The sequence below is a fragment of the Ambystoma mexicanum genome, chromosome 9 (assembly GCF_040938575.1).
Source record: "Ambystoma mexicanum isolate Mex_15411 chromosome 9, UKY_AmexF1_1, whole genome shotgun sequence".
Taxonomy (NCBI): Eukaryota; Metazoa; Chordata; class Amphibia; order Caudata; family Ambystomatidae; genus Ambystoma; species Ambystoma mexicanum.
In genome coordinates, this window is record NC_090931.1 from 433545299 (window position 1) to 433559092 (window position 13794).

The 13794-nt window shown below is 44.6% G+C and overlaps 1 protein-coding gene across 15 annotated transcripts in view; it reads left to right on the forward strand.

The window, feature by feature from the left end:
- The window catches only part of AP2B1 (adaptor related protein complex 2 subunit beta 1), a 1113451-nt gene that overhangs the window by 227077 nt on the left and 872580 nt on the right, over positions 1-13794 (forward strand). For all 15 annotated transcript variants that reach the window (XM_069614911.1, XM_069614900.1, XM_069614904.1 and 12 more), the window contains one exon: positions 9350-9540. In XM_069614911.1, coding sequence (XP_069471012.1) covers positions 9350-9540 — 191 coding nt within the window. The remainder of the gene's footprint in view (positions 1-9349; positions 9541-13794) is intronic.

Sequence of the window (13794 nt, forward strand, 5' to 3'; positions counted from 1 at the left end):
ATATATTTGATGAAGAGAGATTAATTGCTTATTTGCATAACAGCTTGTTTCAATTGATGTCAATGTTACCACACTTCAACTTAGTGTAAAGAGGCTTATTATTTCATTGCATATATAATTTGCCCATTAAGAGTTTATTAAAATGAAGTTAAAGTATAAATTGTCTCGTTGAATTGCAAGGCCTGAGGGTTGTAATCACTGGCCAAATTATTATTTTTGTTACAGTTGAGGGTTAATTTCTTGCATCGTTACTGCCAACAACACAATGAAGCAGAGATCCAATTTGGTATTGATGTATTGCGTTTTTGTCATTTTGAAATTTGAATCATTATCCCCTACTACTAGCTGCAATACATTTTGTCAGCGCTACTTTCATGTTTATTTTACTAAAGTTGTGGTTTGTTGGCGATGGTCCTAAATTTCTTGATGGACCTGCCGGTATTATTTTATTTCTCACTTGCCAGAATTAGACTGTCTTAGAGTTGGTTGGCAGATCTAGGTGACAGGGTGGTTGTCATTTTAAAGTTCATATATAACCCCACCCCCAATGAAAGCAAGTTTTCATTATTTCACACATACTCACATTGTGTTAACATGCCTATCGCGTTGATCTCCAGACAAGTAAATACCTACAATATTTTGCAGCATATGATTTAACATGTTTCATCTCTCTGCTGATGGTAATCTGTAGAATAACTCTAATTTCCAGAGGTCTGGTCAGTTGTTGCCAGTGCTTTAACACTAAACTATGGAACAACCAGACATATAGAAGTTGCTTTACCGTCTTGGATACCATTAGAGTTGCATGCCACAAACTAAGGACATAAGGAGACCAAGGCCTGCAAAACTTAAAGTGAAATAACTTTACAAGCTACTATACTAATAGATTCAAGCAACATCAGATTTTACACTGCTTAAGGAAGCAAAAATGAAATGGGCCATGATAACCAAGATAATGTTTCAAAAATACAATTTAGCTTCTGTTTATTTCAATCAATAAAATCAATCCAAATACTTGGAAAAGAATCCTGATTTGCACATTTTAAAGGTAAAAAAGGAACAAACAGTTATATAATGGATACATCTAGTTTATTTCCTCTCATATTTTCATTAACTGAAATGTTACTTTGAGTTAATGAAGTAATCAATGAAATAATTAGAAGGGATTCTAATCTTTCCTCAAATTGAGCCATTTTTCGATTGCATTTTATTTTGTCTTCAAAATTCCTTGGCTAGTTCAGAGCCCCATATTTCCATCTAGTTCTGTCACGTTTGCCTCTTTAACATAATGTTTGGATGTCTGTCACTCCTTGTATGGAGTTCCTGGGCCCACATGCAATTCTCTTCCAAACAGCTCTAAGATGGTCTAATTCTGGCAAGTGAGAAACAAAGTAATGCCTATAGCGCCATCGAGAAACTGAGGACCATGTCTAACAAGCTGTAGTAAAATAAACATGAAGATGGAGCTGGCGAAATGTATTTCAGCTGGTAGAAGGGACAATGATTCAAATTTCAAAATGAAAAATAAAAATGTGATGCATCTAGGCCAAATTGGATCATGGTTTACTGAACCCTGGATGGTGGTGATTCAAGAAATGAACCCTCAACTGTAACAGTAATAATAATAATTTGGGCATTGATTACAACCCTCTAGATTTACAATTGAACTAGACAATTCATACTTTATCTCCAATTTGCTAAAGCCTTAATGCGGAATTATATTTCTGCGGCTTGTGGAATCTGCTTAGATCACATGCTGTGCATAGTCTGACATCTAATGGAAGCTGCAGAGTATTAGTTGTTCTTTTTCGAAACTCAAAGGGACGTCGACAGGTCGTGCCAGTAATACTATCCCCAGTGTGACGTCCACTGTACCCATTATCCCTCACGCGTCGAAGTCCCTCAGATTATTTTTTTTTTCCGCCATGCTAGACGAACACATATAGTGGAGTTCCTTTCGGCGATAAGCCATTGAATTTGTTAAGTATGATAGTTTTTCTTTCTATTCTTTCGTCGACTTCGTAACACCACACCGAAGAAGCAGAAAGAATACTGCCGTCAGACATGGCGGAGGACCCTACGGCCTTGGAAGGCCCCCACGGGCCTCGGCGGAGAGAGGGGGGAGAGGCCATTGTTAGGCGGCCACTTTTAGAATGCATATTCTCCCCTTCCTTCACTTTGTTCGCCCAGCTGCCATCCCCTTTACCCAGTATTATGGAGAACACTCCATTTAAGTTTTTCCCTCAGTGCAACCGTAAGTTCCCCTGGGTAGACAAACATCTAGTTTGCAACTTGTGTCTCCCGAGAGACCACGTTGAGACGTCTTGTCGAGCTTGCAGGCTCTTCAAGCCGTAGACATTGAAGGACAGTTCCACTAAGCCCTGGGCCCACTACGCCAAGCAACTCGAGGCCATGGAGATCGAAGGAGCCTTCAGCAATGGAAATGACGCCGCACTTTCGGACAGCGAGTGCACTGAAGTGGCTTTAGCTATGCAAGCCCCCGACCCCGTAGGACAGGCCGGCGGCCATGTTGTGGAGACTACACCCGGCGGCGGAAGCGCTCCAAGGGCACACACCACAAAACGCATAAGCCCCATTCGACCGATGAGTCGAATAGCCGGCAACGTTAGACACCCTGTGAATGGTCCACCGAATTCCAGTCCTCTGTGCAATCTTGTTCCAGATCGCTGCATGATAAGGCTAAGACGTCGAAAGACGGTAAGGGTGTCGCACGAAAACACAGTCTGAAGGTCGTTCGTCTGCAGACGAAACCTCGGCCCCCACACCTGAAATTCGACGTTCTTCATCTGGTAAGAAGTCTGGTCCCAAAAAGTCAGTTACACACGCCTCTGGGCCCCAGGGTGGGGAAAAACACCATAAGACACCCTCTAAGACAACCCATGGAGACAAGAGCCCTACTAGGGACAGGTCCTCACAAAATGGTATCTTATCCAAACCAATAGGGAAACCTAAAGACTCTAGGCCTAGGCCTATTCCTCCTACTAATGAAGACATGGCTTTTCTCGACTTTGAGCCCGAAATTGTAATTCCAAGTTCAAAGGATTGGTCTTCGCAGGACATAGACAGTCATGCGAACAATGACATGTATGGCAAATTTCTTTGAAAAAAATCCTGATTATCTTCAAAGTTTTCAGGCCACCTCCGCCCCAAAAGGCTCTTAACTCTGTCTCTCGACCCCCTACCAAAAGGGCTTGGTCTGATGCCCCAGCTCAGGGCAAGGTTATAGATCTATGGGACCCTGAAGTTCATCCAGAAGAACAGGATGACCTTTCGTTTGTCGATACATCTGACCCTCAACTTATTGATGAGGACTTAGACAAACTTTATTATGGGGACAATGAGGACCCAGACCACGAGGCAAACATGTATTCCATGGGTTCACCCATTAATCAAGACCCTCCAGTGGTAGATTCCCCCGTAGACAATCAACCCCTCCTCAACGAAGTCCTAACCAAAGCGGCAGAACATTTCCGCATAGACGCACAAGAAGTTGTAGAAGACAGCGACTTCGCTGAGCAATGTTTGGGAGATAAGAAAACAGTAGGACAATGTATTCCACTGCTAAAGTCTGTGCAACGCAGAATCCAACCTTCTTTAGAGACACCTAACCTCACACAGGCCGTTAACCCGTGTGTGGAGAAACTGTTCAGACCTGCACCTTCTGAACCCCTATAGGGCCAGTTAAGACCAGACTCTTTGGTGGTTACCACCACACGTAAAAGAGCAGGCACTCGCCTTGCTTCCTAGGAGGCTCCTCCGGATAAGGATTGAAAGAAATCTTATGCAATGGGCAGGAAGGTAGCCTCTTCTGCGGCCTACCAGACAAGAATCGCAAATAATGCTACACTTTTGGCAAGCTACAACTGCCAGAAGTGGGAGGAGGTTTCCGCATTACTATCTGCACCTGAGTCACTTAAGTCTCAATTCGCCCAGGTGGTAGAGCGGTATCTACCTGCCTCCTAAAGTCACATTTTGACGCAGCTGACAATGCAGGTAGAGTCATCACAAAGGGCACTATCATAAAAAGACATGCATGGCTTCGCCAATCAGGCTTCAGGCCAGAAACACAGGCCACCTTAATTAATATGCCGATGAAAACAGATATGCTCTTTGGCAAGGCTGTAGAAGACACACTTAAAACTGCTAAAGATGAATACGACACTCTTAAGTCTTTAGGCCAGCTAACGAACCAGCCCACGGGACAGAGAGGTAACATCAATTTTCGCCGCTTTCGGGGCCAAAATTCTCAGAGGGGGTCAGGATACAACCAAGGCCTGGGTTCCTATGGCACAAACCAAGGACAATCATTTCAAGGCTATCCACGAGGACAACGAAGAGGTCTTGGTACTCGGGCAGGGGCCAAGCTCGAGGTGGCACCCCACCTCAGAGCAAGGGACATTCCGCTCCAAGTACCCTCCCATGCATCTCCAGTAGGACGCCGCATTTCCAACTTCATCCATGCATGGGAGGGTATCACTTCAGACAGATTGGTGCTGTCCACGGTAGCAGGGGGCTACTGTGTAGAACTTCAACAACCTCTCAATCACCCCCCAAGACAGAAGGTCCACTCAGAGGAATATCAGCTGATCCTTCTAGAGGAAATAACGGCGCTTCTATTAAAGGACGCCATAGAAGTGGTCCCAGCCAACCATGTAAACAGGGGTATCCAACTTACTTCCTTGTGCCCAAAAAAGATCTAACAATGTGCCCTGTATTAGATTTGAGGCCTGCAAACAAGTATGTCAAGCCACAAAAGTTCTGCATGACCATGCTACACGAGGTAATCCCGCTTCTTAAAAAGGGGATTACATGGCAACATTGGATATGAAAGATGCCTATTTTCATATTTCAATGTTCCCAGTGCATGGAGGATTCTTGCGTTTCAAGATGGCGAACCAGCACTACCAATTGCACTACCAATTCAAGGTGCTGCCCTTCGGAATAGCCTCGCCTCCAAGAGTATTCAACAAGGTACTGGCGGTGGTGGCAGCGTACCTGCACAGGGAGGCAATCCCAGTGTACCCTTACTTGGACGACTGGCTTATAACCGGGGAATCGTCTCTGATTTGCAGACAAAACATCCAAACAACGATCAACCTCCTCTTTCATTTGGGCTTCTGGATCAACCAGAGAAAATCAAGCCTGGTGCCCAGCACCTCCAAACATTTCTTACGTGCTATCCTAAACACAGAGGAAGGGTTGGTCTTTCCCTCTGAGGAAAGGATAAGAAACTTGTTACTGCAAATACCACATTATCAGGCCGGCCTCCAGATAAGGGTACGCAAAGCGATACGTTTAATAGACATAATGGCATCTTGCATTTACCTGGTTCCCTACGCGGCTTATGAATGCGTCCCATACAGGAGTGGTTGGTGAAACGATCTAGTGGTTGTTTCGCCAACAATGGTACAAATTCTTCGCTGGTGGGCGAGAGAGAATCCGACCAAGGGGAAACACTTCTACGATCCACAGATGCAGGCAGTGGTCACAAGAGATGCCTCACTGGCAGGGTGGGGGGGCTCACTACCTTCACCACACAGCTCGCGGTCTGTGGTCTCACTCTACATCTCAAAACCACATCAATGTGCTGGAACTTCTGGCAGTGTTGAAAGCCCTTCAAGCATTCAAACCCCATTAAACAAGGCTGTCGGTGCAGGTCCCAACAGACAGCACTACTGCAATGTTTTATATCCACAAACAAGGGGGGACACGTTCTCCAAATCTATCCAAACTTGCACAGAAAATATGGAAATGGACACTCGGACGGAAAATGTTCCTATCATCACAACATGTTCCAGGGGAACTCAACGCTGTAGCAGACTCACTGAGCAGAGATCACCTGCCAGAGGAACACGAGTGGCGTCTACATGAAGATGTCGTAGAACACCTCTTTTCTCTGTGGGGTTTTCCAACTATGGACCTATTCGTCACAAGCGAAAATCGTCAATGCCCAAACTTTGCGTCCAGGATCCCCCAGCCGGGCTCAAAGGGGCACGCCCTATGGATGAACTGGTCAGGGAAGTTTGCTTACGATATCACCCCCCCCCCCACCCCCCGATTCCTCTCATGAGGAAGGTGGTGAACAAGTTACACAAGGAACCGATGACACTGATCCTTGTTGCTCCTATGTGGGCAAGGGCAAGACAGCCGTGGTATCCACATCTTCGCAGACTGGCAATGTGCGAACCCATCAAAACTCCTGTGCCAGTACAACCTACTCACCCAGTACCACAACACCACACTGTGAATTTGGCAGCATGGCTCCTGAAGTCAGAGTTCGGGCATCTCAATCTACCACAGAGATGCATGGGTATCTTGAAAGAATCGAGAAAACCAAACACCAAACACTAGGCACTGTTACTATGATAAATGGAAACGTTTCGTAATTTGGTGCCAGAATAAGCAAATCAATCCCATTAATTGTACTCCATCTGACATTCATACTTACTTGCTCCACCTTCTAGATGCAGGGTTCGTGTTCAACTCCCTAAAATTCAACGTGGCCGCCTTGTCAGCCTACACAACTTCCCGGAATAGTCTCATGGTGGAAGGTACCTGTCATCAAGGCATTCATGGAGGGGGTAAAGAGACTCCACCCTCCAATCTCTAACCCACTGCCAGGATTGGGACCTAAACGTGGTACTCGCTAAGTTCATAGGTCCCCCATTCAAGCCGATGCACAAGTCTAGTCTTAAACACCTGACTTATAAGACTGCCTTCTTAGTAGCCATCACTTCCATAAGAAGGGTCAGTAAAATTCAGGCTCTGTCGTTGCAGGATCCTTTCTTTACTATACATAAGGACAAACTGGTTTTACGGACTCACCCTAGGTTCTCACCCAAGTTCATTTCCAAATTTCACGTTAACCAGTCTATTGGGCTACCGGCTTTCTTCCAAGAACCCAAAAGCTCTGCCAAAAGCTCTGCTGAGGTAAAACTCCACACACTAGATGTAAGGAGGGCGGCCGTCTACTACATTGACCAGACTGCGAAGAAAGACAGATCAACTGTTTGTCTCCATAGCGCCAGGCAGAGAAGGAGATTGCATCTCTAAAAATGCCATCTCTAGGTGTATAGTCAGATGTATCCAACTGTGCTATTCCCTTTCAAATAAGACACTGCCTTTTACGCCTAGGGCCCACTCCACAAGAGGGCTTTCATTGCAAATGTCCCCTTAGACAGTATTTGCAAAGCAGCTACATGGAGCTCTATACATACAGCGCTACTGCATTGACACCCATTCCAAGACAGATACACAAGTGGGACAAGCGGTTCAAAGACACTTATTCGCTCATGAACCTTCTCACATCCCACCGCCTTCTTCCACTGCTTGCTAATCTATGCACAGCATGTGATCTAAGCAGATTCCACAAGCCTCAGAAGGGATTAATTACTCACCGTAATCCTATTTCTGATGCTTGTATCTGCTTAGATTCAAATGCGACCCACCCTTCCTCCCCTCGGAGAGAAGGGGCATGGATGCTTATGAGCTTGTCTGATATATATGTATCTGCTTGGGTACAACTGTACTCGCGCTACACCTCATGTCAGAAAAATAACAATCTGAGGGACCTAGACGCGTGAGGGATCATGGGTACAGTGGACGTCACACTAGGGATAGTATTACTGGCACGCCCTGTCGACTTCCCTTTTCGAGTTTTGAAAACAACAACTCTAATACTCCGCAGCTTCCACTAGATGTTGGACTATGAACAGCACGTGAATCTAAGCCGATGCAAGCATCAGAAATAAGATTACGTTGAGTAATGTATCCCATATGTAATGAAACAACAAGCCACTTTACACTTGGTTGAAGCGTGGTAACATTATCATTAATTGCGTGCAACTACCATCGGTGGCTTTTGTAATTAGTAGAGCCCAGCGTTCATCCAAAACACATGGGCATCTTTTCTTCTGCACACAAGATTTTATATGCATCACAGGTTACTATTTACCCCTTTTTGTATTACTGGGTATTTTAAAAGCAATGCTCAATACTAAGCTTACATTGTGTCAGATTTTTTTTCTCTCAGTATCGGTTTGTTGGCAACTAGACACAAGGCATGCCAAACTCTAGCTTCCCCTAGTGACAAAACTGATTAACGGTCTGTATCGCAATGTAACACATGCATTGTTGCAGCTCTGATATATACCCTTCAGTCCAAAGTGTTGGTACCTCGTTCTCCCAACTACCCGAAGCCTTTTTGATGAACTATGTCCTACCATCTTCATAAAGTGATGAATGCCCTTCGAACTGGAAAACCAAAGGTGCAATATTATTCTTAGGTGCATGCTAAGGTGAATACAGAAAGGAGTGGACCATAACATCATAGAAAGGGTAGAAAGTAAAGCGCACTGTCAGTTTGCAGCAGCTTTTTAGCGTTTCATTTAATTCATGTTAGCACAGACTGAGGAATTCTACTGTTTGCCTGACTAATGTTAAATTTGTTACTGATTTAGTACTTTATATTGCTGTCAGGCCATCTCAAAGTGCTGAGACTGAAATGTAGAGAAAGATCAGAAGTGGAGGCATGGGGGGGGTCCATTATCCTTGTATTTGTCCCACCTGTATATGTAGTTCCTTGCTGAGTGAACATGTCCCTGCTTGGTTCGATTTATCTTTTCAGTCCATACGTCCCTGCTAAATGGATTTTTGCCTCCTTGGAATCTTTCTTCTCCTCCTGTGCATGCATCCCTCCTCGATGTATATGTACCACTTAAATGTACTTCTCTATCTTAAGTGTACGTCTCTGCTTATTGTCATGCCCCTCTGTACATATCTCTCTTCAGTGGATTGGCCTCTTCAGTGTAGTTGTCTCCTGGGGGGATATGTGGTGTTTGTATTGCACTCTATAACCCTTAAGTGGCAGTTTTACAGTCGAGAGGGTAAAAATGAGAGATGGAGGGCTGGAGGAGGACGAAGAGAAGTCTGAGTAGTAGTTTCGGTTTTCAGTACATGCACAATAAGCACAGAGTGGGAATAGTTTGAAACTATTTTGGGTTATTGCTAAAGGAATCACAAGGCTCAGTTTGTTAGAACTTCAAAATTAGAAGTGCTGTGAAAATGTCATAGCAGTTAAATTTACAATGATTTTTTATCTCTTGACTTAATGGAATGCTACATGTGGCCACTTTATGCCAGATCTTCCAGTTTCACAAATCCTCCCTAAAACATTCACTTTCAGACTGCATTGTTTTACCCCTTCCACCTGACCTCTCATCTCTTCCTGAACTACTTCCAACAGTCCAAGATTAAACGTGGCCCTTTACCAACTATTGCATAGTAAGTTGTCCAAGTCGTAATAGCCCTACATCCTTGTTCTGCACAGGTTGTGGCGAATGCTGTAGCAGCCCTTTCAGAGATCAGTGAGTCACACCCAAACAGTAACCTGCTGGACTTGAACCCACAAAACATCAACAAGCTGCTGACTGCTCTGAATGAATGCACTGAGTGGGGCCAGATCTTCATCCTGGATTGCCTGTCCAACTACAGCCCCAAAGACGAGCGTGAGGCCCAAAGGTAAGGGCTATTGCATTGATGGGATGGTGCAGGGAATATAGGGTTTTAAGAAGGGGTAACAATGGAATTATCAAAGACCTGAAGATAGTGAGGATTACAAATAATGCATATTACATATACAGAGGCAGTCGTAAATGCAGCCGCCCAAGGATATGTAGGAGGCATGCAGTCCTGTTTAAAGCTCCATGCATGTAGGAGAATTCCAGAGTCTAAATGTTCTACCCATAGCATCATGGGACACTCCACACCCACAGGGTATGTATGACCAAGGAACTGGGAAGCATAGAGGCAAGGACTACTTTATGAAATGAAGGTAGATTTGGCTGTCGAGTTATAGTCCTAACCTTTGAGCATGAGCCTCCCAAACTGATGTACATTCTGTGGGATGGGAAGAATTATGCACAACTTTTGGGGATATGAAGCGTAGAGGACTGCACTGCTCCTCAGTGGGCAAATGTTTGTTTGAGTTTTGGGCAGGATTCTGCGTGGTGGTATTGGGCATGAGTTAATATAGTTGCCACTATTGGTGAATCTTGATGTATTTCGGTGTATATTCTGCTAATGTTTGAGTTGCTGCTGAGAGAGGATTTCTTTTCAAACTGGTGCTATGACTCAGGGGTTTCTTAGGATGTTGGCTGGTTGATTGGGTGTGGAAATTGATGCAGTGGTTTGTTAAGTTGTGCTGTGTGGGTTCAATGTTGGTATCATTTGCTAAATGGTTTGTGGATTGGTGTCATAAGGTGCGTGAGTGAAAGTTTAGAGGTATTTTTATAGGTTTGTGTACGCACAGTATTGGACTCAGGAATTGTTTCAATTCAATTGGCTTTTAATCAACGATAGTCATTTGCCGTAAATACTTATTTGTTTTGTCATTAACTGTTTGAGTCAGGGGCATCAACCATTAAATCATCATAGCTTCAGTGCCAACACAGTTCATATGATACAGTAATAATGATTATAATAATAATTCACATTTATATAGCGCTACGAACACTGAGCGCTGCTTCTTATTACCCACTGTGTGTGGAGCTCATTTATTGACCTCGGAAGGATGAAAGGCTGAGTTTGGCCTTTCGGGGATTCGAACCTGCATCAGCAGGTTCTGCACAGGTGTGAACGGGAACGCTCTACTGGATGTGCTATCTAATAACATTGTCCATTGATTGGATTACAACCAGCATTGGCAATCAGCCAAGTGGCGCTGTGCTGCACCAACCTTTCATTTTTTATTTTTAACCATTTTAATCAATTTACTCATAACAAGCTCAACTTTCAATCATTGAATCTTAGAGTACCAAACCGGTAAACAAATCCGTACAAAACAAAATAATTGTGTGGACTTGGCGTATGATTGGAACAGAACAGAGCAAGTGATTTCATACTTTATATTAATGACAAAGGGGACATCTCGTGGGGCTTATGGTGAATGTTCGGGTTGTCCGATGCGCTTACAAATGCGATGAGTGGGGCCTAATCCGACAAAAACTTTGTCATTGTTCCCAGCCTCAATTTTAGGCATAGCAGCCACGTAGCAGATCTTAGCCCACCATTCTTTTATACTTGGCAAGTTCTCTGATTTCCAGTGTTGTGCAATTATCAGGCGAGGTGCCACTAAAAAAAAAAAGGTGACCAGTCTAGAGCTGCTAGCCATCAGTTTATAATGTCCCTGCAAATCTTAATTACCCAAGAGTAGGATGAGCGGGTCCATTTCCAGTTCAAATCCACATATCTCTTTAATCTTGGCAACTATAGTCTGCCAAAATGCTTGCACTTGAGGGCATTCCCACCACATGTGAAAAGAGGAGCCTAGGGGGGGCATTGCATCGCCAACAGGTGATGGGTGGGGAATTCTATGTATACGCTCTGGGGCCAAATACCAACAGAATATCAGTTTTAAACTGTTTTCTCTTAAATGAACCGCTTGAGAGGTCCTGTTGCCCTAGTCCCAATGTTAAACCACATAAGATCTATAGGCTTTCCCACATCCCTTTCCCATCTGACCATATATGTGTTTGAGGGCTTGAACCTGGTCTTATTGAACACTTTGTAGAGAGTTGACAACTTGGCTCTAGAGGGGTCACCCAGGAATAGGTCCTGTAATGTAGTAGTGTCCCGTTACTCTTGGAGCGCTACGGGTGGTCGGGTGATCCAATGGTATATCTGCAAATGCTCAAATCTATCCCACTCTTCCACTATATAGGCCTGCTTGCACTCTTCTAACGTGAGAGGCCATGTATCATACAGCTGACCTAGTGTTTGATGACCTCTCTCCTTCCAGCGAGTAAATCTTCCTTTTTGCAAATCTCGGGGAAATTCTCTACTGCCCTACAAACCCGTTTTAGGCAAGGGAAATGTTACCTTTTATTTGTGTTGCTTTGTCCCAGTAATCCAGTGTGGCATTTGAAGTAGGGAGGCCCCGCCCCTGTATCTTGCAAACTTTAGGGGAAATCCAGCATGTCTCATGGAGATGGATTCCCATGACCTCTTGCTCAATATTTTTTGTTTGGTTTCCGGTGTTCTATACGCCGATTGGCTCTCCAACACCGGAGCCAGTTGTGCCGCGACATCCGGCATGACTAGCCTCCCTGCTCTTTTAGGTGGCATAAGCGTGTGGCTGGCCACCCTCGGCCTCTTCTGGGCCCATATGAAACTAAATATCTGCGATTGTAGATCTTTCAAAGGTGCTTTCACTATCCAGAATGGTAGCGCCTGGAAGACATGCAACTATAGCCTCATTTTGACCGCTGTCATTTTCCCAAAACAAGAAATGTCCGATTTCCTCGCCCCTCCCCGTCTCCATACCCTAGCGTAATAAGTCTTGCTTAAGTCTATTAAATAATGGGACACTATTAGCTGTGTAAAGGTTGCCATATTTTGCTGTCTGGTGCACCCCTAGATATTTCAAAGTGTGTGGGACCCAAGTGAGAAGGAGATCTCTTTTCAGTTGCGTAACCGTGTGTGGTGACACCGTGATGTTGAGTATGGTTGATTTTGTTAAATTAATTTTAAAGCCTGAGATCTCACGGAAACGTTCCAGCAGTGCAATAATGTGTGGTAGTGTGCTGATGGAGTCCTGCATATTGAAAAGATCGTCCACATATAGGGCCAGCTTATGGTGGTAACACGCTATCTCAAACCCTTTAATATCAGCAGATAAACGCACCCAGCAGGCCAGAGGTTCCATAGACAGGGCGAACAATAATGGAGATAAGGGACACCCCTGGCGAGTACCTCTATGCAAGCGCACTGGCTAGAGAGAATCCCATTTACTTTAATCCTTGTGGATGGTAATACAAAGTTGGCTAGTATCAGTTTGCTTAACCGCTGTGCCAGCCCAAACCCCTCAAGAACCATACGCAAGTATGACCAGTCAACTCGATCAAGCGATTTCTCAGCGTCGATAGAGGGTAGAGCCATCATTCACCTATGTTTCTGGGCCCAGGTCGAAATATCTATTGTACGTCCGATATTATCATGCGTCTTATGCTGCAAGGGTGGCCCGCTGGGGATTTTATACCATCCTCTTCCTTCTCGGTGGAGAGGTCAGGGCCAGTACGCCACACCAAATCAGATGCCCGGGACATCAAACAGCACCAGACAGCGGGGCACTTCACTACGGCGGGTTTACGCCGCAAGGGTGGCCCGCTGGGGATTTTCTACCCTCCTGTTCTTTCTTTGTGGAGGAGCGTGGCCAGAGCGCCACAGCAATTCATGGGCCGGGGACATTAAACGGCACCACACAGCGGCGCCCTTCACTGCTGTGGTCTTAGGAATGAGAACAATGTTGGTGCCATTGTGAATGTTTAATAGTGCTTTGGTTAGTTATCTAGGTGAGTCCATTTGTGATTTGAAGGCTGTGCGCTTGAGTATAATGGATGGCTGTGCACCTTTTGTGACTTTACAATATTTGCCAAGGAAGCATAGATCACAGTTAAGAAGAATTCCCCAAATCAGATGGAGGTTTTCATGTCACTTTTGGCTGTATAAGGGGAAAAATATTTCAAGTGCATGGAGGTACTGTATTTAATTATCTGTGCATATCTTGTTGATATTTTTCCGTGTGTTCATGCAGGTATGGAGGAGGTTTGTTTGGCAATGCATGCAAATATATTAGAGTTAGTAGATGATTGTGTGTTGTAGCGTGTGGTTTGGTGGGTGGTTGCATTTCTGAGTTTGTCTCACCTCAGAGTTAAACAGTTGTGTTATATTAAAAGGCGTTCATACTGCACCAGATAACCAGCATAGTAGTTTCAG